Source organism: Patagioenas fasciata, chromosome Z (assembly GCF_037038585.1).
Source record: "Patagioenas fasciata isolate bPatFas1 chromosome Z, bPatFas1.hap1, whole genome shotgun sequence".
Classification (NCBI taxonomy): domain Eukaryota; kingdom Metazoa; phylum Chordata; class Aves; order Columbiformes; family Columbidae; genus Patagioenas; species Patagioenas fasciata.
The window spans coordinates 23,362,012-23,387,166 of record NC_092560.1 but is presented as its reverse complement, the minus strand read 5'-3'; the positions used below and the strand labels follow the sequence as shown (position 1 = coordinate 23,387,166).

The following is a 25,155-nucleotide window of genomic DNA, read 5'->3' as shown; positions in this document are numbered from 1 at the left end:
GTGTTTCACGGCTAATACATTTTTTAACAACTTGACATTATCAATGGGTGGAAAGAAGTAATTTCAAATCTCTACTCCATACTTCTTAGGAATTTCTAGGAAGTGCTGCTATCCAGACAGGTAACTGAAAAAAATAGCTTCATGCCACTTCCTAGAGCAGCAATTACAGCATTCCACATTTGTGCAACACTGTCAAGAAGCTAAGTGTCCATCAGTGCAGGATTAGTTTGGCAGATGGTTAGTTTCTTGTACATATATATTTGTTCTTAAATAGGGAACAAGCATCTAGGTGTAGGCTGGAGTTTTTAATCTTAGAAAGAGCACAGGTATTATGCAAATCTCATGGATAACATTAGTCTTCTTAAGGCTACCAAACAATTGCAGAAAAGGCCTATATGTAAAATCCAACCGAATATTCTCCATATAGTTCTAAAAAAATATAATGTAGTTCAAATTAAGATCCTGATCAACTTGTACAGTAGCATAGGTAAAGGAGAAGTTTTTTTAAAAAACAATATTCAAAGTAATGATTTCCCTGGTAGCATAAAAACAAACAGTTCTCCATTAATTAAAACGCTAGGCAGACTGCATGTTGTCATTGGAGGAGTATTCACTTAAAACTTGAAAGAGAAACACTTATTACCAAAGGCTAAGTATTCTACTTATGAAGGTGCATGCAAGAAATTTCAGAAACACAATCATGTAAAATCCCAGGGGAAAAAAAATAAAAGAATAATTAAACACTGATTTATTACTGTTTTCAAGACAAATTCTCATAGCATAAAAGGGCATTTAATATTTGATTTATGTTGCTTTTTTCACCATAAAATGAAGACTACAGAAAATACTTAAAATTCTGCAAATCACCCAATGGGTCAAAATTCCATTCGTGGTTTTACATCAAACACTGGTATTTCAAAGGGCTATATGTTTTTATTTGTTTAGGGTCACTGATTACTATACAGTCAGAAATTTTAGCCTTGTCATGGTACTTTTACCTTAAAAAAGGAATCAAGAATTACAGTGTAACTGTATATTGTCCCTGCTCCTTTAAATACTCAGTCCTTTCCTACAGAGACAATGTAGATTTTTTCATATTTTTACTATTTATTATTTTTAAAAGTAGTCTCATGTACTGTGCAATTTGAGATTTTAAATTATTTTGACTAACATGTTCTGTTGTGCCTCTTAAGTTTTCTTCCATTCTCTGAATATGCTAATTTTATTTCATGGGTCATTTACATGAAGGGGAACCTGTCATAACTTTCTAAGCTGTGATGTCTAACTTATACGTTAACAAATAAATTTATTTACAATTAGATTTTTTTCTTGTCCTCCTTCCTCCCATTCCACAGTTTTTTTTCCAAACAAAATCCTGTGAAAATCTTGAGTCTTCTGTCATGCAGACTCATTTCTGAGTTAAACATTTCCTTCCAAATAGCTTTATATAACAACTCAGACTGGCTATCTAATTGCTGTTTCTGGCCTTTCCTGACCATGTCTTTTGTCTGGACCAGTGACACAGAAAGTGATCTTTTTCTTGAATTACGTCAAATATAATGCTAATTACAAAATCCTCTCTTCACTGTTGAGACAGGTAGTTCTACCAGGTAGTGGCAGGTTTCCATGCAGCTATATTCTTCTACAAGGCAAAGTGAAAAATTCTAAGTGATGTTACAAAAATCTTGTCAGAACTGCTGTATGAGCCTCTGAGGTGGAACAAACATAAGCAGATTACCCTATGCAAATTTTTCAAGGAAATAATTTAAATGTTATGATACATTTGAGAAGTTCTTATCTGTGTTATCAAAGCCCATGGCATGCAGCTGCAATAAAAAAGTGAAGATCTAAACTTCAATCAGTGGGATTGACTTTGTCTTCACAAAGCAGCTAACATTAAAATGGATTACACCAACAAATATTGTCCCTACTGTATCCAGTGTCTTCAGGTCTGGAGTAGCCCAGTATAAGAAGCTGTTTATAACTGTAAATTAAAACATCTTGTAGTTTAACTTTTATTATGTTAGAACTGAAATAACTATGACCTTGAATACAGTTTTCCACATTCTATGTATCATATGCAAGTGCTGTCAGAGTTACTAATGGTAAATTTTATTTTCATTTAAATTGTTTCATTAAATATATAATCAGCTATATTCTGACAATCATTCATCCCTGACTCAAAAATACAGAATAAACTAAAAATGGGTCTTCATCTCAGGAAGCAGGTTAAAGGTAATATAGAACTGGTAAGAAAAGAAATCCTCTTTGCCACAACCAGTGCTTCACATTGCTTTAGCACTTTGTAAAGGAGACACAATACCCAGGGCTGACCACCTTGGATAATCTGTTTAAGTTAAAACTCTAAAATGTTCAAGTTTTTGGAAAGCTTTTTGACAAAGAAACATATAATTAAGAGTTCTCGTCATACCTCTCTGTTGAACTTTTGGCACTGAAATACTGAAGCTCCAGCAACGTCTGTGTGTGGATGTTTGTTTAAATACTCATTTAATATTCAGATTGCAAATGGAAAATATAAAAATGGAAGTTTTAACAGAGAGTTCTCAATATTCTTTACTTTAGATAACACACTGGAGTATACATAGGGATATGATGCATCCACTCTTATATGTGACCTTGTGTCAATTTTAGTTCATTTTCAGAATGTATTACTGAGAATTAACATCAGGAAAGGATTGTCATTATAGGAATTTACCAGAAGTACTTTACTTAACACTTCTTTATATAACTATGCAAAGATATCAGGAGGTAAAATTATACTGGATTTTAGGATTTAATTAATTTAAGCTTTAAGGTCTCCTTACCTTCTATTGCTGAAAGTAGAACACGAGAATGGTCATATGCAATTACATTCGCATATCTATTCTTTGGTTTGTTTACTTCCAGGTTAGAGTGTTCCCATGTGAACTGCTGACCAGGATCGATAGACTTCAAGAAAGAAAGAGAAAAAAAGGAATTTTTCAGCTATTGAGTACGTATTTCTTGTATTTATAATGATTACAAACCATATGCTTTCATAGTTTACTCTGGAAACACTTTGCTTCTGGAAGAAAATTTTTACTTTGAAACATACTATAACATATTACATAAAACCTTTTGTATTTATGCATCTGAAATTTCCATCAGGAATTTAAACCATAGACTTCATGAATCCACACTTTCTCTCCAGAAAAGCAAGTTTATGCTATCCAAGTTTTTATCTTTTCCCTCAGTTTGGCAAGTCAGGGGTTCTAGCATAACATAGAATGAAAAAAATGTCAGAAATCTCAAAAACACTGGGATGAAGGAGAACAAATATTACAGTCTTTCCCTATTACTAAACGTACATGTTGAAACAATTCATTAGCCTTTTTACTAAATAAACTCTGAATGCTCCTGAAGAAGTTTTCCAGAAGAAAAATAATGTTGCTTCCAGAAGAAATATAATGTTGTTTCTTTTCTTCCACTTTGATGCGAGGTCAACACATGATACCAGTGTTGCTCAGGGAACAAACAGCATATCATCCAGGGACAGCATAAAGAGACTTGATTTTTATTTCCTTGAGTCATAAATAAGAGAGCAATTCAGGCATATTTAAATTTTTAATGATCTCTTATTTATACATATAACTATATGTGGTCTCAGAATCACTGTTTATTTCCTGCTTCCTTCATGTTCCATGGAGGTACTGAAGCATGTTGCACATTCCTTCATCCTTGATCAGTAGGAAGACTCCAGGCTCTACCACTTACTTTTACCTCTATGGTTGAGGTATACATACAACTGTGTAAATACAAAATATGTAACAGGTGACACTTGCTTATGCCCACTATGGTAGTGGTTGTATGAAAGGTCATCTCATACTAAGAAGTCATGATTAATCATATATTGTTTTACTTTCCCTTTCTGTAACATTAGAGACCTTAAAATCATTTCATCAACGTGTATATGCAAGCCAGGTTTGCAGCTTATGTCCTTTGCTTAATCCCAGTATCAATCAATCAATCAGCTCCCTATGCCAGGCTGCTGTAAATTATAAAAACTAATGACACAGGTAAGCCTTGATGGGGCAGTTCTCCAACACTGTGCTCCCCTTCAATGACTAGATCAGCAACACAGCACAAGTTGGAAGCTCCATACTGCCACTACAGCATCAACCCACTACTTTTACATTCCTTATGCTGACTCCTCAAAATAAACATCTACACTATCTGTGACTACCTAGTCAGAATTTTTTGAGAGGCATATATGTAAACACGACAGCTGCATCCCACTGCCCCAGAATGGGGCAATACTGCTCTGCATTTTTCTAGACATGTAACTGAAAGAGACTCTCTGCCCGATCTTTAAGGTTTTTAGCTACAGTTCACAAATATTCTGGAAATTACTTCACAATATAAGATGTCACATATACTTTCTCTTCACACTTGACAAGAAAACTAGAAAATAACAGAACAAACTGGCTGACTAACACGCTGATAATTTTGAGCCTGGACTGCAGGACTTGGGTTTTACCCTATAAAAAATAAAATGGACCTATGCATATTAAAAAAACCAAACCAAATCAAAAAACCAAACACATAGGTTATCTATTCATAATTACAACTATTCGCAAACACGAAGGTCAAGGTGCATTTCTGCATATAGAGTTATACTTAGAAAATTATGGTCTAAGTAGATTCTTACCCATTATGAGAGCTTCAGCTCTATATTATAGTTAAAGTTAATGTGAATTTATAGATTATGCTGATACTTTACATTTACAGCTTAGCTTGAACTGTTCAGTATTCTTCTTCCCCTTTTCACTCCTTACTGTTTAAGTGATCTAAAGCCTCTTTTCAATACCAAGAAAAAAATCAAACAGCAGCTTTCTGTGTAATCTATTTGTAGAAGTAAATGAGGATATGTTCATCACAGCAGCACATGACATTCCCCGTTCACTTCTTTGTATGATGTATGACCAGATGGTGTAATTCAGTGATTAATATTTAGGCCCACACGCAGACATAGTTAACATAAATTATGTCAAAAACAGGCAAATGGACTGAACTTTAATCATTCCTGTTTTTCTCACCAATCTGAACCACTTTGTGGCCTTACCATTCTCCCACAAAACACTGTTTTGGCAAAAGAAAGTTAATCTATATTTCCTCAGACATAATAGCCACTCTGAAACAAAGAGTAGAGTGGTATTGGCAGACACATTTCAGAAGTGTGAAAGACCAATAACTCATGAATAACAATTCTGTACTAACAGTTTTAATGAGTGTTTTAATGGTTTAATGGATGGTACTTTAATAGGATTTCTAGTATATTCATTCTGAAAGCTTGCCTTCAATAAAGCTGTCATTAACAAAGAACTGGATTTCTTCATAGCATAACTGTGTAGTATGGGTGCTTTGTGCAAAAGAAAAAAAGATATCTGTAATACTGCTATTACCCTCCCATGCTTTGACTAATCTTTCAGCTATTGTGTTCTAAATGGCTGGCTGCCGAAAAAAGTCTGATCTGTTATTGTGAAAAGACTTGAGCAACACTTACTAGTACGACACAGTTTTCACAAAATAGTTTTTTGACTATGAATCATGGTAACTAAAAAGTGTTTCCAAAAGAATTTCAAACAACCCCCCTCCAATAAACTCTGTACCTCCTCATTGTGAAGTTTTCCTTTCTCCTACTTAAACAGGAGGCAAACATTCCCTACTGTGATTCTGAGTCTGTCAGGAGTATATCCTGGTATACTACCAGGGAATAAATGAGTATGACAAAATGCCACCCTTCTGGTGTAAGCTGACATATATCTGCCTGCCCTAGAACAGTGCTCTACTAAGGGTCACTAACTATGCCAACAAATTAAGAGCCAGCAGGTTTGAGTCTTTGTGAGTCATGGGGATTATGAGTTACTGCACAGGTTTCACAAGCCCAGAAGGGCATGTCCTGTAAAGAATTTCCCAGTACTATAGGCGCTGTGTTTGAGGCCCAAATTAAATCATCAAAACGCACCGGGTCATGGAGAAACCTAAGAGGAAGAAGAATGAAGAAGATAAATTTGAGAGGATGTCAATGCAGATAGACTCTGCACAACTGGAGAAAGCAGTCAGCTACCCATAAAAATGAACAATTTGACCCTCTTACCAATGTCAGTGACTGCAATGAGAATTTCATATCATAGTTGATGAACGTATAATAGGATGCTATTGTATTATGCAGGAAACTTGCTAATAGAATGAGATTTACACACTGCATTACCAAAACATGAATGCTAGATGCATGAACATTAATACACAATCACAGCAACTTGCCAACTGGAATTGTGTTTTCTTTTTAAAGCAGAGGTTTTCACATTGCACTGCAAAGGCTGCCATTTCTAAGAGAAATGCGGGGACAAACCTACTTTTTTTTGCATGACTAAATCTTACTTGGAACTCAAATATATGTTTCTATTCTGGTCCTAAAAACAGTTAAAAGTGCACAGATGAGACATTTCCTGTTGACTCTCGAGGGAAAGTGAAGCAACTATTGACGAGCATCTAGAAACACAACTAAGGGTTTTGCCAAAGTCCTCTCCAGAACAAAGACAGGTCAATATTCCTTTAACTAAATGAGATCATTTAGAGCTTGATTCTAATGCAATTGAACAAGCTATATTTCATATAACTAAAGTATACTGAAGGAGGAAAACCATTTGAAAATGTCTTTGAAGGAGAGTCTCTATTCTATAAAAAGCTTTAAAAAGCTTGACTTTTTAAGAACCAGTCCTACTGTTTTGCATTTCTTTGCCTCCAGTGTTAAGTGTAATCTGTTTACTACCCATCTGCAATTAAAATCCTTTGTCCATGATATCATAACCACTCGTAGTGGAAATAATTTTCTATTGAGAACAGAGGATTACATGCAACTTCAGGTACAAAATAAACATCGGGATCAGAAGAATACTTGAGTAATGAAAAACTGGGCTTAGCTTAAATATTTCTGTGATTAAAGTATCTTATTGTTTTGGTTTATATAATATATGAAATACAGCAGCTCTTAAACACAACTTTGTAATTGTCTCATATGAGACACTGCTGCTGCTTTAAATTTTCAATATATTTTTAGAGCACAGTCAACATTATTTTTTTAATAAAGGAGTAAACAAGTGACATTCTTCACTGATTCCTCTGTTTCCCTCCATAACCCCCATAAAAGTACTGCAAAGGACCCACAAAACTAATTTTTACCTATAATGACCTACATAGTCTGTCATTGAATAGTTTTTTCTTGCTAGAAGAAGTAGACTACTTTTCTTTTCCTACACATATCACTGGTTTTGGTTGGGCAAAATAAAACTGATGTTAAAGTATTTGAGTATTTAAACAGTCTCTGTGGAATCCTTATGCAAAATAGCATTAGGAATCAGTCCAAAACCTATAATGCTAATATGATAACACCAGATTTCTTTTATCTGAATATTCTTTTAATTATATAAGCATAAACAAATGCTGTTTTCCCAAGGAAGCATTCACAGATCAAAGGAAAGAGATAATACGTTACTATAAATCTTGACTATTGCCACTTCAGATTCATACATTATGTCTTTTAAAATCTCTGTCATAACTATTCTGCAGCTTGGATACCATCCTAGGTAGAACTAAGCACCAAACAAACTAGGTGAATGAAACAGCATATGTGCTATTAATAAGAAGACAAACAACTCTTCATCGTTCACTGACTACCCTAATTGTTTCTCAATAAATGGAGCACATCCTGTGAAAGTAAAGTTACAGAATACCAATAAGTGATGTTTGCAATATTAGAAAATAGGAAACTTGTGCAGATAAAGAATAAAAACTTTTTTTTTTTCTGAGAAGAAATTGATTTTTGCATATGACTCACTACTATATGTAATGATTTGGTGGCTAGGTGCAGCTGCTTCTTTGGTATGGATTCATTCAGTAGGTTACCTGTTCTTCATGGACTTCTAAAGTGTTTTATATAAACAATAAGTTTTATATGTGCTTCTACTACATAAATTTTATTGTGTTTTAGTGTCCAGTGTTTATCTTATTGCAGCTTAAGGTACAAAAAAGATAAATGTACTATATTCTGTAAATTGTCTTCTTATCACAAACCCTACCTACTGATATTGAAAAGCTACAATAAAACTTTCAGTAGTACCACAGTGTGGCACACACAGTAAAAATTAATCTTCATTTTTTTCCAATACTCATCATTAAAGCAAAAGACTGGCTGTAATTTACAGCAAGATGCCTGATGAGGAAAAATACTTCTTGTAACGTTAGTTAAACAGTGCACACACACACATATACTGTAAATCATACAATTACACACATAAGTATGACTACAGATCCCAGATAATAAATGTAAAACTATTTTACAGAAGACTTAGGAATTTACTTTGGAGGAACAGATTTTCTGTTCTATGTTATAAGAGGAAATGACTGTCCAAATACATCTAGTGTATTGTATATAATAGGCAGAAAATAACTGTTCTGATTCAGTCTATCTCCATGACCACTTATTATTCTTAAATTCTGAAGCCTGAGTCAAAAAGGAGATATGATATACAGGTTAGTTTCTTATGAATATGGCTTTCTGCTTAGCAGCTGTCAAGTCCATATGGAGCCTTGTATTACATAAAAATCCCACTGAAACTGCCAAAGTCAGCAAAAACTCTGTAATAATCAGCTGGGGTCAAGAACCTTGTTTTTAAATTAGAGAACACAAAAGAAATGTGACATAAAGGATATGTCATGTTAACAAGGTAAACCAATATTTTGCTAAAGGTTGGGGATTGCAAAGATAATAATAATTAATAAAGGATCATGAAAAAATTATTTTGAAGTAGAAATGAACTTCACTGAGAAGAGGACATACTACTATCTATCTCTTTTTATCACATCATAGTCATGAAGCAGTTGTGGTTTTTTCCTTTTTTTTTTTTTTTTCCTGAGAATATATAGTTTATGCTATGCATATTGCTACTTACTGTATTGCAATACCTAGTTTCCCAACCTTCCACATTACCCTGGGCATTCCTTTTAGAAAGGCAGTGCAGAGGGATGCAGTTTGGGCTTATTACTTCATTAATAGCAATTTCAGATTCTTTCTCAACTATATTTCCCACGGTATGAAAAAGAACATATTATTAGAAAAACAAAAAACCCAAAACAAACACCAAAAAAACCCCCATTTTGGAAGCTTTGTGCCAGATGAATGGAGAACAGTAGGGTGATCTTGGGATTATTTGAAGAAAGCAATCCTGTCTTCTCTCATGGTCTAGGTCTACAAAGAAGTTTTCCTTCACCTTCCCTAGAAGGGTGCAAGGGAGTTTAGGGGGTTTGTTAGAAAATAATGCCAGAGGGTATAAAACAGCAGTGGAGACAGCACATATATGTGTGCCTTCTGTGAGAGTACTTTTTTTTCTCTTTTGGAAGTAGTGAAGAGATGGGGCAGTTTTTGTCTGTCTGTCTGAAGAGAAAGTGGGAACAGCCAAGGAAGTGCCACTCTTTAGAAAGGAGAATATCAAACTTTTATACAATTTTGATCAAAAGGCAGTGGATGGAACAGGAACAAGGATGGAACCGAAGCAAATATTCAAATACTTTTGAAGAGCTGAAAAGGGTGCATAAAACAGGAAAATATGTGTTTGAGTTGTAAAACAATTAATTCTTTTGAGGTGGCAATTAAAGCAGGGTGTGCTAAAAAAAAAAAAACATTAAAACATCCTTTTGAAATGGAGCAAACCTTCTGAAAAAAATTGTACAAGCTGGAGGAGAAGTCAGTGTTCATCAGGAAACTGTACATATGTATTTTATTTCATGGTATGGCAAAGTTGTCATAACAGTTGTTGTACACTATCAGTCTATTTTTTTAAGAATTTCATCCATGCAATGTAAGAAATTCCATAAAAAGTAAAATTAAATAATGGAATGCCAAGGAGAAATTGGAATTATGAAAAAAAAATCATCAGTGGTAAGCGATGAAAAACGTTTGTTTCTCCAAATGGGAATTAACTGGAGGACTTTATTACCATCAAGAAAGGTCAGTGGTTTCCTATTGCATGTTACACCTTTAACTCTAGAAGATGAAAAATATCCATTTTTCCTTCTGTGTCACCAGTTCAGACGTAATCTGAAGTGATAATAACTGAACTGCTACCATCTGTACTGTACCCATTTCTGACTTGGAATCGGTTCGTTGCTTTTTAGGGACATTAGTGAGGACTGCTGCTGAAAGAGAAGGTCCCAATCCCTGACCACAAATGTTCCCACCAGCTCCCTTCTGCTGGCACTAGAGCTCATGCAGCCATGTGGTGAGCTAGTTCAGGGAATTGATCCAACTGAAAACAGCAAAGAAAAATAAAACAATTAGTTTTCAGCTGAATCTGTTTCCTGAGATAATCCTTGAACAGCTGCACATGCGCTAGTGCCAGGAGTGGCACATGAGAGACAACAGGAATGGACTGCCAAGACAGGGAGATGACTTACAGTGATTATCAAGCTGCAGCCTTAGTCCACTGCCTAGACTAGACCATGAAATCAAATAGCAGTTCTTGTCACTAATTCTGTTTCAAAGTGGATGAACCTTGGAGTAGATGTAAATGAAGGGGGATCTCTAAAGCTGAAATTTCAAAGATAAATGTTGAAACCCCTTGGACAAAGCAATGTGAATGAAGCTTGATGTTGGGCTACAGTTGCCCACATTTTAGTCTTGAAAGTCTAATCACTCTGCCCTATGTGGTATGTTTTATTTAAAAACAAAAAAAGTTAAAACTTTTTACACAGATTCATAAAAAGTTCTGGAGGGACAGATACTAAGAATTTAATGATTTAATGAATCTACACAATGCTGGCTAATGCTAAGCTTAAGATTACATTCTCAATATGATTTTAATGATTTAAATAATGAAGAAAATATAAAACATCAAAGCTTGTAAGTAGGTTATATTACAGCATAAGAACTATGTCATCTCCCCCATGTGTTCAAGACATAGCAAAGGTGTATTGTTTTCATGAAAGTCAAACTACATTATTTGTCTTGTAACTACATTTTTTATTTATTAAATGGAATTTCTCATACAGATGTTCCAAGGAATCTGCCCATAGTAAAACTGTAAATCATTGTCAAATTCATACCAAACATTATCTTCTTCTATGGTGAACATCGTGTCATATAAATTTCCCTGCTTCTTCATATGCTACAGTTTCCATACTTGAGAACACAGGATTTACACACAGAAATGTGAGAAGACACTCCCACATTTTTTTGTGATAGCAACACTAAACAGCAGCCCTGAGATGCTCTTCAAACATATCTATTTCCGTCAATAGTTGAGACTATATTTTCCTTTTGACATCTAATGAGACCATTTTTTAGAGCAGTCTTATGGTCTTTCTGAACAGCATGTTCAATTAAATAACAAGCAATTGTAGTTCTCTATCATAGTAGTATTAATTTTTAACATTTTCTGTCAAGAATTTTAAAATACACTGGACATGTACAGGATCTCTGTACCATGCAGTCACATGTTACTATGAAGTCAATCTGTGAAAGTGTTCTTTGGTGTTTTTTATTGTACTGTCAGCGTTTGTATGAACCTACAAATGCAGTGAACGTGCAGTCTCTAAAAAAATGACAGTTAACGGGGGTTTTTACTCTACCACGCTAACAAAGTCTTGGGGAGTTTTAAGCAAGGATTAGTGACACAACAGACTATAAAGGAAATACTGTGTCAGTGATCCCTCTGGGAGCTGTTAATTCTTGGATCACTGACATGACTGCCCATAGCTGGTCTAAAGAAGCATTCTCTTTCTGATGGTCAGTGCATACTTACTCCACAGATTTTTGACATTGACCATATCGACACTGAAGAAACCGCTACAATTTGCTGTATTTAATGGATGCCTATTGAAGTGCCTTTAGCCACAAATTACTGAGATGAGAAGCTGTTACTCTCCACAGTACCAATGCCTGTCTCAGAAGGTATACTCCATGGATTACTGACAAGGTGGCTTGTAAATGATTACTCTCTTTCAGTTCAATTCTTTCATGCTCTTAGACCATCATTCACAGATTACCAATCTGTTAATATTGATAGGAGGAAAATACAATGTCTTGAAACTGTCAAATTAGGAAAGACACCAATCAACTGTAGATTCTTTTAATCCATACAAAATTAACACAAAGGATTAAGACTTCTTTGGAGCTTGTACTGTATGTGTCCTGTCAACATTACACACGAGATTTTAAAAATCATATAGGGATATTTTAACTGCAGAGTAGATGGATGTTTGTGTATACTAAAAAGAGTTAAGTGCTCCATAATTTACACAGTACTTCAAGCATGTGTCCATAGATTCTGTCTGACACATGTCCTCATAAAGAGAGAATAGAATGTCACAAAGGAGCCACCTCACCAACGTGGTCATTTTACACAGAGAACATTTTTTATAAAGGTTTTAATATCACAAAAAATTGGTGCCATCAAGGTGGGTACATATGACATAAAAGTCTAAAAGAACAGAAAGCATGACATTTTAAAAAATTTGAGTAACAAGAAAGTGGGGAAAATTACCTCATACTCCTGTGAGAACTTCAAATTGTCATTTGCTTTCAGTCTCTCAATGTGATCGGCAAGTTCCAAGATAGGTATTGGGGGATGACTGGCCATACCTGTTGAACAAGAAACAGGAACAGAATTTAAAGTAAACTACAGTGATGGCATCATGCTAAAATTTAGAAAATGCAGTAGTTAGAATGGCTAGAAATGTGTAAGTAGTAAAGATGTCATATGTGAGAGAAGCAGGCAAATAGTTTGGTTACTCAAAGCAGGACATGCTCTGGATAGATGAGCTCTGAAGCCAAATTAAAAGAAGTCACCAAGCATATTCCCAAAGCTAACATTCCTAGTGTAGAGGAAAGAGTTACTGTGATATGCGTAAATGAGGTTAGCTAGGCATGGAAAAATGAGACAGTTAGACCTGGTGTCGACCTCTGCTTTGAGTAATGACTCTTAACGTCATTTCAAACTCCTTCTCCTGCACTGCATGAAATGGAAACTCCATTGAATTGGATGAGGAAAGGTGAGCTGAGAAACAGACATAGAAAGAGCCCTAAAGGGGAAAGAATAGTGTTTTGACAGAAAACAAAGTGACTTATGCATAATCAAGAAAAACTAATTTGAAGAATGATGGTTACCAAGGTAACCGGAGACACCTGAACCTGCAAAGAAAATGGTAAAAAAACAAAGAAACCTCAAACCAACATAAAACTAACTTATAAGAATAAACAATAAAAAAATGAAATGGATAGTTTGAGGATTAATAATAATGCATCAAGGTCTAAAAGACTGATTACATATTCTGAATAAATTAGAAATACTTACATATTTTATGAAATTTTGAGGTGATTGACATTCACATGCAACTATGAATGACTAGAATAACATGCACCATTGCTTTTAGACAACAGTCACTGAAGACAACATTGGACATCAGACAATTAGAACTTCAAAAATGTTTTCACTAGTAGCAGATTGTAGAGGCAGGGGTTGTACAGTTTGGCTGGACACACATACTGACTGCACTAGTACCTTCTTAATCTGAAACCCCATTTATCAAACCCCAAAAGTACCTACAATCTACTTCAGGTGTAAACATCTTTGTCCACTGATGAAGATACTGAGTGAAAAAAGAAAAAGAGCTGGGAATCAGAGTTAGATATGGGTGTGAAAGGGAGTGTAGGGACAGCACGGCAAAAGAGAGATAGAAAAGATGTGGGGTCAACTAGAACAATCTGCCAGCTGAAGATTTGCCAGGCAAAAATTTGTGAAGGTTTGTTTCATGCTATTAGTCTTCATGACCCTTCTCCAAAATGCTTACATTCTTCTCTTCATGCTTTATACTATCACACCTAAAATGAAAGTGAGTTTTCAATTGCTTGTAGGAAGAAATCAGAGCTGGCTAGAAAAATTAAGCTAGTGAACCCCAGGATCTCTTGAAATTACAAACGGAAAACAGTGATGACTCAAGGGGGCTCAAGCTGGAAGCCATGTTGCACAATGCAGTTTTCTTTGTCACCGTGAATTTCAAGAGCATGCCTAAGACAGTTATCTTGCATTTCCTGTAAACGTAGCTGAAAATGACCATGTGGTTACAACACAGTCACACTACAGCATGTTTTTTCATTTGTTTGTTTGCTTGTTTCAAATTCTTGTTTTCTTTTTGATTCTTTGACATTTCAAGCATCATACTAGAGTCTAAAATAATGTCCAGCAGCACTGGCCCCAATTTTTCTGACCCTATACATGTATATCTATATATTACCTTCATAGCACATCTGTGATGGTGATACACTATTTAAAGCAGATATTAAAGCAAGCTGTCAGTCAAAAGCAAAGCAAAATATAAAGATATAATGGGGAGATTGCTTACAAATTTTAATTAACAAATTAGTCCATAAGTACTAATTTCTTCAAATGAGTTCTGGTTGTCTCCCATTTTCTTACAAATTTCACTCAATAGAACCTGGTTATTCTCAAATGGACTGTGGGTGACAGTCATCTACTAATTACACTGACTGATCCAGATCAAGCACCCCTATGGAAAATATATGAGTGAAAAGGCACAAGAGAACTCTAGATTGATCCAGAAATGGAGGTGGACTGATGTACATCTAAAACAGCGCTTGAACAGAGAAAATAATAGAGACAAAGATGTTTAGACCTTTTCGAGCGAATCGTGGGAGAGAGTTATTATCATATAAGGACTGAGTGGTAGTTTGGCTAGAGAGGGAGGACACAGAGCCAATCAGGGAGGCGTAGGGGACTGAATTACTGCTCAAAGCTGAAAAAAGTAAAAGCCAATTGGAAATGGGAAACAAATTAGTAACAGCAGTAGACCATCATAATCAATCAATCTCATACATACAAGCACTTCAGACATGCACAAAACAGCATCTGGAAACTCAACTAAAGAGATGTCTAAAGGTCCAGTTACTCTACTGTAAACATAAAGGACATAAAACCAAAGAGAATGAGACTTCCTCATCACTTGATGAACTTGACTAAGTCACCAGCATCATGACCAAAAAGCTCAATAATTAGCTTACTGTGAAGGATTGGGTTTTTTTGAACATGCTGAATATCCATTCTTTTTTTAAACTGTTTTTGTTTATATGCTCCTCTATATGCCAATGACACTCCTAAGAGGAGATTTTGTATTAAACACTTTGTGTAAATGAAACTTGACAAAAAACTTTATTTTGTAAGGAAAAAAAAAAAAAGAACTACTTACAACTTCAGAAACTGGCATATTTTGACTGCATAGAACCCCCTTCTCCATAAGTCATTTTAGCCACTTACACTTTAACATATTTTGTATATTTTCACCTTTTAAATGTGTATGCTTTACTGAGATGACAAAAGTAGCTACTTTTTCAGAGAACTGCTGGAGGACTTTTTGTTATGTAATGAATCTATGAATCATACCAAGCATCATAACAAAATATGCTATGAATGAACATTTTAAGATCTCATTATGTCTTATGCAAAAGCATGAGGCTCCCACTGAGCTGTGAGTTGCATGTGAACAGCAGGTGTAGAACTTGACTCAAAAAGCTACCCAAAACACAGCTAAACACACTTATTTTTGTGGGTGTGAATAAGAAAATACACTTATTGGCTGACACACTTCCATATCAATCATCATATGCTATGACAACACAAGAAATTAAAGACAAAATACAGCTAAATTACAACAGATCCTGTGACATGCTAGAGAGTCAAAAGAAACATCATGATAAAAGCATGCTTTTAAACTTTATTTAAAATAAGAAAATAAAGACGTAGAACCACTCAAAAACTCACTGAAGAAAACAAACAAAACCAAAAACCCAATAAAATCAAAACAAACCAAAAAAACACCACATGCGAAACACAGCTCAAACTGTATCCATAAGAAGCTTTTATGTCCAGATTTGGTAGAAAACTGCCAAATATGATTGATCTTATGCAGCCTAATAGTAAACCCCTCATATGAATTAAATGAGAATGTATGGTTTAATTACAGTGTAGAATAATTTTCTGGTTAATCTGTGGTAAACATATGACTAAGGAATATGGGATACCACATGTGCCACAATTTCAAGGAAAAACTGAGAGAGCAAGGTCAGAATTCATCTGCATATTAACAGACATTAAATCTGTTAAGTATGCTCTTTTACTCCACTGAAACAAGTAGGTATTTAGGCCTTGCCATTAATACATTAAATTAAGGATTTTTTTTGTTGTCAGGCTTTAATAAGGGCTTTTAAAAACATTTAAGAAACACACATTTATTTACAAATTTGGACCTGTAAATTGATGTACCCATAATAAACAAGAAGGAAGTTAGAAATTAAACAAAGTGGATAGCTGCTAACATACAAATCACAACCCAGACAAACCGAAAATGTGACACATTATTTTCACAGAAACTTATTGAAGAAATGAATTGTATTTCAGGTCCACGTTATTACTCTGTGATTTTAAAAATGGATTTATCCTCATTTTTATTTAATAATACAGAATACCCTCCCACACATCAATCTATTTTGATTAAGATGTTGTCCCATTATAGAAAGAGGAAGGAATCAGTAACGGTGGTTACTATTACTGATTCTTACCTTTATCAAAAAGGTAGAAAGGAATACATATTTAAAATTGGAACGTGGAAAAGGGGAAAAAAAAAGATGATCCTGATTTAGTAGGGATTTGGCATCCACGAAAATTTAGTAAAGATGTCTTTAGTATATTTTACCAAAAAACCAACAAAAACCAAAACACAAACCACCTGTTACTTTAAAAGTTCTTTGTCCTGCAGCTAGAGGTAAACCAGAGAGTGATCTTACATCCTGTGTACAAAGCTAAACTTAGAACTTTAGCTCTAGAAAAATACGTAGTTCCGCGATAGCTATTCTAAAGCAGTTACTAATGTGTATATAATATTGCAAAATGAAGTCACTTCTATTTCAGAAGAATTTGTGTTCTTCAAAACTAGATTAATTATCGTGGAATGAAAGCAGTTTTGTTCTGTATCAAAGACCTAGATCTACCAAGCAGTCTAAAGGGTTCTATAGCCCTATGGCAGAAGCCCTAGCTCTGAGTGAGGTGTAAAAGCTGTCTACACTGAGCAAAGGGGAGACCTAGTTTTCAGACCCTGATCTAAAATTGTTCACTACATGTTGCAAAACTATTGGCTAAAATCCAGAAAAAAAAAACAAAAAACACCACCACCACCAACAAAAACCCCTCTTTTGAGGTACAGAACTTTCAACTGCATCTCCCAGCTAAGCAGATTTTGATTGCCTCTACATTTGAAAGCAACCAAGTGGGATATCAGAGGAGTGCCATTTGCACTCTGAAGCCTCTACGTCTTCCAGGTGTCTAAATCCTTTATGTCAGTCAACTTCACACAAAAAGCTATATGTAGGTTCGCTCACTGTGAGAAAGCTCTTCCAGTCTGGTTTTGCCATGGAGACAAACCACAGTACTTCAGCATTATCACTGTTCTCAGGAACAGTAATTGTGTGGATAAACCAAGGGAAGAAATTTTCTGCTGTCTTACAAAGCAAGTAACTAAACCCAGACATCACTTTTTCCATTTTTGTTACTTGAAGCTTTTTCCTCTGGACCTCTTTTATCCTTTTTTCTGCCTTATCTTGGAAATAAGTTAGTGGAACTTCCTTAGGAACCCAGGGAATAAGTGTTTTGTAACTAATAAAATTGTAGCTAATAAAAAAGTAGAGTCTTTAATTCAGAGCTGTAATAATTCTATTTATTTTTCCTGTATTTCAAAGCATCTTATTTATTTCATAAGAGATCAGATAATTGTTTAATTGGCATCCAATTACAGAAATTACTTGTAAGTGTGACACATTTTATACTTAAATGAGGAAAAAAACCAGTCACTTTTGAGGCATGACTCAATTTAGCTCTTTGGCTGACTGGCAGATTGAAGTCTTTGCCTGAGCCCTGGGTCTCTCATAACCCACTCAAACCACTTAACATCAGATATTTTCCTCTGTGCAAAACTGGGCTTTCTCATTTGATGAAACCTTTTGTAAGGGCTTTATTATCATGCCTTCTTTACCTTTACTCTCCCATGTGACACAGAGACTTCTAAAATTTGCACACCAGGTTAATAATTTTAATCCTCTATTTCCTAGGAAACTTGTAGAATAGGAACAATGTGACTGACTTTTCCTCACCTACTCCAGCTCTGGAAGAATAAGAGACTTATAAATGAAATCCTGTATGCTAGTGAGAGAGTTGGTATTTTCATGTTTACTCAAAGAAAGCTTGACACAGCTGTGACCTACTCAGCAGCATATGGGCTTATCTAACAAAGATATATTTTTTGGTAACACATATGGACACGGGATCATGTTCTCAGATGCAGAACTCTGGGCTATTCCAAATGTCATGATAAAATGTCAAATTTATCTATGGAGTTACTCCATCCAGGGACGAGCAACTCCAGAAATGAATTTGATCCTTCCTGGAGAAGGTAAGATAGGAAACTCTTTGGGCAAATACTAGATCAGTAAAAAATGAAGTTCCAATGTAATTTAAAATTTTCTTTTCCAGCATTTCTTCACACTATGGATTCACTATAAAGTTTTTTTCCCCTCCCACTGGAAGCAATTCGTGTGCCTGGAAAGTTTCAAGAAAACCATCGATGCTTTCATAATCTACATAAATAAATCATTATAATAACAATGATGTCAAATCATCTATGCTGATGCAGTTGTACTGAATCGGCATACACTGATTATTAAAGTAGATTCACCACTCTGTCATTTATTTTATCTGCAGGCAACATTCAGAAATTGTAATATCTTGCAGAGTAGATAGGGCCATTGAATGAGGGTGGCTGCAGGTGTGACAGTAAAAGAAACCCAACACATAACCACATCAGTCCCAATCCCTTCTCTAGCTGCGTGCTTCTGCTACCTGGTAGAAAATAAAAAACACAGACCTGAGAGTGAAAGAAAAACAAAATGAACAAAACTGGTATCTTGAATGCACAGCTTTTCTGTAGTTTCTCTACATTTGCCTTGAAAAGATTTGTCTTGTGTGTTATTTAACAGTGTATTACTGTGTGGAGTTGGATAAACACTCCAGCAGGGTCTAAATATCTAAGTTAAATTCAGCCACAATTTTAATGAAACGGTAGTCCTAACTGAAGTTAACATGACTTAAGTGAGGTTCTGCATTTATTGGCACAAGAACTGTACCTTGACTTCACTGGGGCTAAGATTACATACTAGAAAATGTTAATTAGCAAGTGTTACACAGCAGGACACTTCTCTGGGGGTAAGAATTTTCTCTTTGATACTCAGTTGTATGCTGAGTAACATAATGGCCTGATCTATGCTTCTGGGTCTTAGGTGGTACAACAGTAAGAAAAAACATCATAATTTGGTTTCTGTACTATATTTTTAATAATTTTAATCCTTTGTTTTGTGAAGAGGTTAAAACAAAGAAAAAGACCTCAAGTAGAAATGGTTTGCAGTTGTTCTGCTCAACTTCGCAGAAAACTGTAAACTTTCCAGGCAAATCGTGGCACTGCAAGGAAAGGTACAGTTCCATTCCTCTCCAATTCTTTCTTAGATCAGTGAGGTGGAATTATGGTGTCTACAAGTGCCACGAATTCTGCCATTTGAATTTAGAATTAATTACAATAAATTAATTTTATATATAAAGTTGTTAAGACTTGGCAGCACTTTTTTCTACCCACATTTTAATTTGTGATGAATAGTAAATGAATAGGTAAGACCCTACATCTAAATACACAGAAGAAAATCATGCCTATATACCTAGCTATTAAGACAGCCACTCAGTGTATGTCTGTACAGAGAGAATGACTTGTTTTAGGCATAAGCTAAACTCCAAGAACTGTAATTTTTCTGTTCATGTTTCAAAGACTTATATATATACTTCTATCTCTGTAACAACCTTTAAAACTTTGTAGAAAAGTGCTGGATAACATACAAAACCTTTGCCCAGTAAGGTCAAGTCTACATTACTATTACAGTCGCAGAAGCACAATTGTGAACCAAAACTTCCAATCACTTTCATTTACTGCATTTAGATTCATATTGTAGAGAGGACCCAGAGCACATCAACAAGATTTGCATATTCAGATGAAAATAAACTAGAAGCGCACTCCTGAAGAACACCTAATTTGCCCCAGCTGTTAAAGACCATGTAGCATACCGGAACTGACTAGAAAAGCAAGGCTGGGGGAAAATCCTTTCTGCCTCTGTCATATGCATGCACTGTGGATGCTGGGTCTTCAACCCCACATTTGTTTTGCAAATCCACTCCTGCTGGGGCAATGCTATCTTAATATAACCACTGTTTAGAAGATCAGAAATGGTATTTGCAAGCTCAGTTAAACGTTTTTTGTAATATTTAGTATGTTAGCCTCTGCAGCTAATCTCTCAACATCTGAAGTACTTAGTTTACTGCCTTTATCAGTTTGAATTAATTACTTTTTGTACTTAATACAATGAATTTGACAAATACAAGGCCCAGGAAGATTTGGTAAGTAATCAGTATCATATCAGGACTGTGTGCAGTCATATTGTAACAGAAAACAAGTCTACTGAAATATATGATGATCAGAAAAAAAAGCCTTTTTTTTTTTTTTAACATAAGAAAGTGGTAAAAAAATCAATACTATTTTAAGTATCCCTCCTTGTGTCTCTTGACTATCAAATCAAACAGCTTTAAGACAACAATGCTTAATAAATAAAAAAATATATAAAATATTTGGAAGTGTGTTATTCCTGTCTTCAGAACTACTGACATGTTGCTATCCTCCTCGACCCTAACATGTACTTGATTTTAAAAGAAAACACCATTTATTTATTTAGTATTTCTTTTCTGTACTGTACACTTGCAATATACTGAAACTTCCAAGGATGTTAATGGATTACCTGATAATGCAGTAGATAAGAGGGAAGCTTTTTTACAGAGAAGTAGTTGTAAGAATATTGTTAATAAATGAGGGACGAAAATGTCCCAATAGTATTTTCTAGCGTTGTTAGGTTTACCTTGGAATTCTAGTACATAAAATACCTCCATACAACATAAGTGACTTTGGGGTCTTCTTCACACAACTTAAATTTTGCTTCATGCAGGATTTTTTAAAAATAAAGACATTAGAGACTTATTTCCAGAACAAGGAAATACATTGTGCAAAAACTCATAAGCAATCACAATCTATTTTTCTAAGCAATCAACTCTTCTTTAACAGCACCACTAATTAGTTTGTGATCATACAGCTTTCAGTGAGGTACTATTGTCTCTTACCTGGAGTTTGAAAATTAAGGCGTCGCAGCTCCACCGGGTCTGTGGGATGGTGAGAAGGGACCTCCTTGCTGTTGGGTATGCTGCTCTTTCTAGAATCAGATTCAGCCCTCTTCCTGTGTGGAGAACGTGAATACATACAAACATAAGATCAAGGCGTTAGATTGACAAACAAAGGTGCCTGAGTGTTTAATTATTATATTCTATAGGTGAGATGTTTATTTCTGGAAGAGTATTTGATCCAGTGCAAAGGTAAAATAATTACCCATGGTGGGTAGGGCAGCTACAATTTGCAATAGCAAAATGATTTTAAATATGGTAATGTCAGATGGAAAATAACTGCATTCTGCCCTAGACTGACACTCTAGATCATAATTTTGGGCACCTAGTTAACGATTATAACATGAAACTTAGAAAAATTCACACTATGTCTATTTTAAAAGTTAGCTAACTATGCTAACCAACTTTTGAGCATGTCATTAAAAATGAACACATCATTGAATACTTCATATTTTATATGCACAGCTCTGCATTGCTTATAACCTGCATTCTTCGGGTACTTTCAACATGACAGAGAACAGTACAGAAGACACCTACTCCTTTCACTTTCTAGGAAATAAGGATCTGCCCTGTTGCCTCCCATTTCTCTAAGAGCTGCACTACACAGTCTTCATGTATCTGATCACTCCTACATATTAAAGGCTCAGATTCTATATGAATATTTCTGATAAAATGAAGACTTCCACTGAAAATATAATACTCATGTCACTCTGTCCAAAACAAGCTGGGAGGGAGGGAGGGAGGGAGGGAAGGAGGGAAGGAAGGAAGGAAGGAGGGAAGGAAGGAGGGAAGGAAGGAGGGAAGGAAGGAGGGAAGGAGGGAAGGAGGGAAGGAGGGAAGGAGGGAAGGAGGGAAGGAGGGAAGGAGGGAAGGAGGGAAGGAAGGAAGGAAGGAAGGAAGGAAGGAAGGAAGGAAGGAAGGAAGGAAGGAAGGAAGGAAGGAAGGAAGGAAGGAAGGAAGGAAGGAAGGGAGGATATTGTATATGCTCCTCTTTCTCCAGAGAGGAGATTCCATGTGTGTTCTGATTCTGATTCTCCTGGTAAAATGGGTTCTGATTGTTTGAGATTATAATTTTCTAATGGAAAACATGGATAACCATGTTACATAAATAATATCTACCATTCTGCATTTTCATTCATGAGTCTGGAATTTTACTACTTCAATTTGAAGTGGAAACCTTCTTCACTAGTCCTCTGTGAGTTCCTGAATGAAAATGCAAACTGGTTGTTATTCTTCATGTAATACAAAATGAAGATGCAAAAAGAGGCAAAGAGTTACTTTGCAAAAACAGAACTGAGATGATTTTAAGGTTTACAGTAGCAAAATGTTTTCCAGGTGTGCAATATTTGCTCTTACAAACTACTACTGCTGTGGGGTTTTCTTTTTTCTTTTTAGCTAACGGACTCATAACATGACAATACCAAATCTGTCGCTAGTCTGCTGGGCTCCTCTCTTAAAAATGCTCCAATTGATTTCTTGCTGTTCTTCAACTGATGAACACCTGGTGGCAATTACTAAGGGTACATACAGCAAGATTTCAAAAACTATGCACAGAAGACAAACAGCAATTGTTGAAGAAATTATTTGAAAGTTACTAGTGCAATGATTTTATGAAAAAATAAGTGTATTGCTGTAAAAACATTTCATCTGTTCTCTGGTAAATATATTAACACACACATTAACATCTCATTAGTGAAGTAATGAAGATTTAAACCTGATTCTTCTGGTTTTACTCTTTAAAAAATGAATTATTATGGAGAAACTCAGTTGAAATTCCTTTTTTTACTTTTGAATCTGACGATTTCGAATTCCTAACACAGTAGCACAATGCCTTAGTGTTCTTTTTTCTTAAGTAAAAGTGTGTGATGCAGATTCCAAGAAGCAATTTTATTTGTATTTCCTTCTCCTGAATCTAATCAGTGGAACTGTCCAGAGGCAACTTTCATTTACTTTTTTTCCACTTGCAAGTCAGTACTGGGCAGCACAATTTTATATTAATCGACTAAAAGCACTAAAGTATCTTCTAATTATAAATATGAGTATTTTGAATACTGATAAGACAATAGAATGGTTTATTATATATTGTCATTCATAGAATCATCCTGGCTTTTTTGTATCTTTCCAGACTAATCAAGACACCACCATTTTTTCAGATTATGCAATGGTTTTGAGACAGGTGGAAAAAAATCCACAAAGGGCAAATGACATCACCATACAGTTTTCACTTGTAGAACTGTAAGTCAGCACTGAGCCTATGTGTATGGAGCATTCAGAAGATTTAGAGCGGCTCAGCCTTCACCACAACCATGCATTCCTTCAAGCACTTTGGTTATAGCAAAGAACCACTGTTTTAATTTCATAAAAACACAGATAAAACCATATATACATTGTATAGCTCTGCTGTTTCTTGAAAATTAACATAATGGAGGCACAGAAGAGCCATGAAACTTGGCTGCATATGTTACACTACTTTTCATTGTTGTAAACAACACCTCTTTCAGTTCCTTCGTACCGACAGACTGCTGTCTAGATTAACTTAGACTGATAGATGCTTTGTCTTAGATCATTATTATGATAACTTTTTTGTTTCTCTTTTTTTTTTTTTCCTTTTCTGGATTAAGTGAAGTGTGATTAATTTTCACTTCTCACCTGTCAGGTTTACTGCTCCATTTTAATGCAGCAAAGAGAGGAGAAAAGGTGACATGTTAGCTGACCAGCAGGAAACAGGATAAAGATGACAACAGGAGATGTAAGAAACGTTGATTTACAGTAAAGATACATAACAAAACCAAACTAAGAAATGACAGTTCATCAAAATATTTAATGCTTGGGAATAACAGAATAAATCGAGGACACAAGGCTAAATCCAAAGGCAATCTTCTTCTGCTGAAAAAAAAAAAAACAAAGCCTTTTAGACAGTATTTGCAAAATAGTGCCACCTCAAATTTTAGCCAGGGAGGTAATGGAGAATGGGTGTTTAATTTGAGCTATCAAAGTAATGTTAATATTTCAATGACAAATGACACCTCACATTCTAGAGAGAAGAGAGATGAGAGGAGGGAGAAAAGATAAAAATAGAGTGCAGAGGAGAAAGGGAAGGAAAAAGAGAAGAGGTAGAGAAAGGCAAGCAAAGTACAATGTCATTTACTTGAGATATGTAAGACTTGTACTAAATTTAAAAAAAAAAAAAAAAAAAGGAAAAAAAGAAAACTTTAAAAACTATTTTACAAAACCAAGTAATAAAATGGCCAGAATGGAGACATTCCAGGTCAGGTTGGACGGGGCTCTGAGCAACCTGATCTAGTTGAAGAAGTCCCTGCTCATTGTAAGGAGGATGGACTAGATGACCTTTGAAGGTCCTTTCCAACCTAAACTGTTCTAGTATTCTACAATTCTATGATTCTATAATTCAGAGAGACAAAGTTTGCTGTGTTCAAAAGATTCAAAATTAGGCTCCTGTATTATGAACCAAATAAAAAAAGCCTGTACTTTACAAGAGTAAACAACACAGGGTCAAAGTCAAGATGGCTTCCACTTCTGATGACAACAAAAGGTACTCTTCAATATCTCCCCATCTATTACTGTTAAGTACTAAGCTGCAATGACCTTTTGGCTATATTATAAATCTTGCTATGCATTATCTTTGCTTTCAGATTTTATTAAGAATAAATGCAGAGGCAACAACCTTTTTACAAACTAATCAACAAATAACAAAGGGGTGAAATATCTACTCCTA

The 25,155-nt window shown here is 35.2% G+C and overlaps 1 protein-coding gene across 33 annotated transcripts in view; it reads right to left on the bottom strand.

Annotated features, from left to right (window-relative positions):
- Positions 1–25,155, bottom strand: part of PTPRD (protein tyrosine phosphatase receptor type D) — a 1,234,877-nt gene that overhangs the window by 62,115 nt on the left and 1,147,607 nt on the right. For 14 of the 33 annotated variants that reach the window (XM_071802225.1, XM_071802223.1, XM_071802230.1 and 11 more), the window contains 5 exons: positions 24,069–24,083; positions 21,363–21,475; positions 14,728–14,847; positions 12,579–12,676; positions 2,826–2,949 (listed from right to left, as the gene is read on the bottom strand). In XM_071802225.1, the coding sequence (XP_071658326.1) occupies positions 2,826–2,949; positions 12,579–12,676; positions 14,728–14,847; positions 21,363–21,475; positions 24,069–24,083 (470 nt within the window). The remainder of the gene's footprint in view (positions 1–2,825; positions 2,950–12,578; positions 12,677–14,727; positions 14,848–21,362; positions 21,476–24,068; positions 24,084–25,155) is intronic. The other 19 variants (XM_071802242.1, XM_071802243.1, XM_071802245.1 and 16 more) reach the window with 5 other exon arrangements.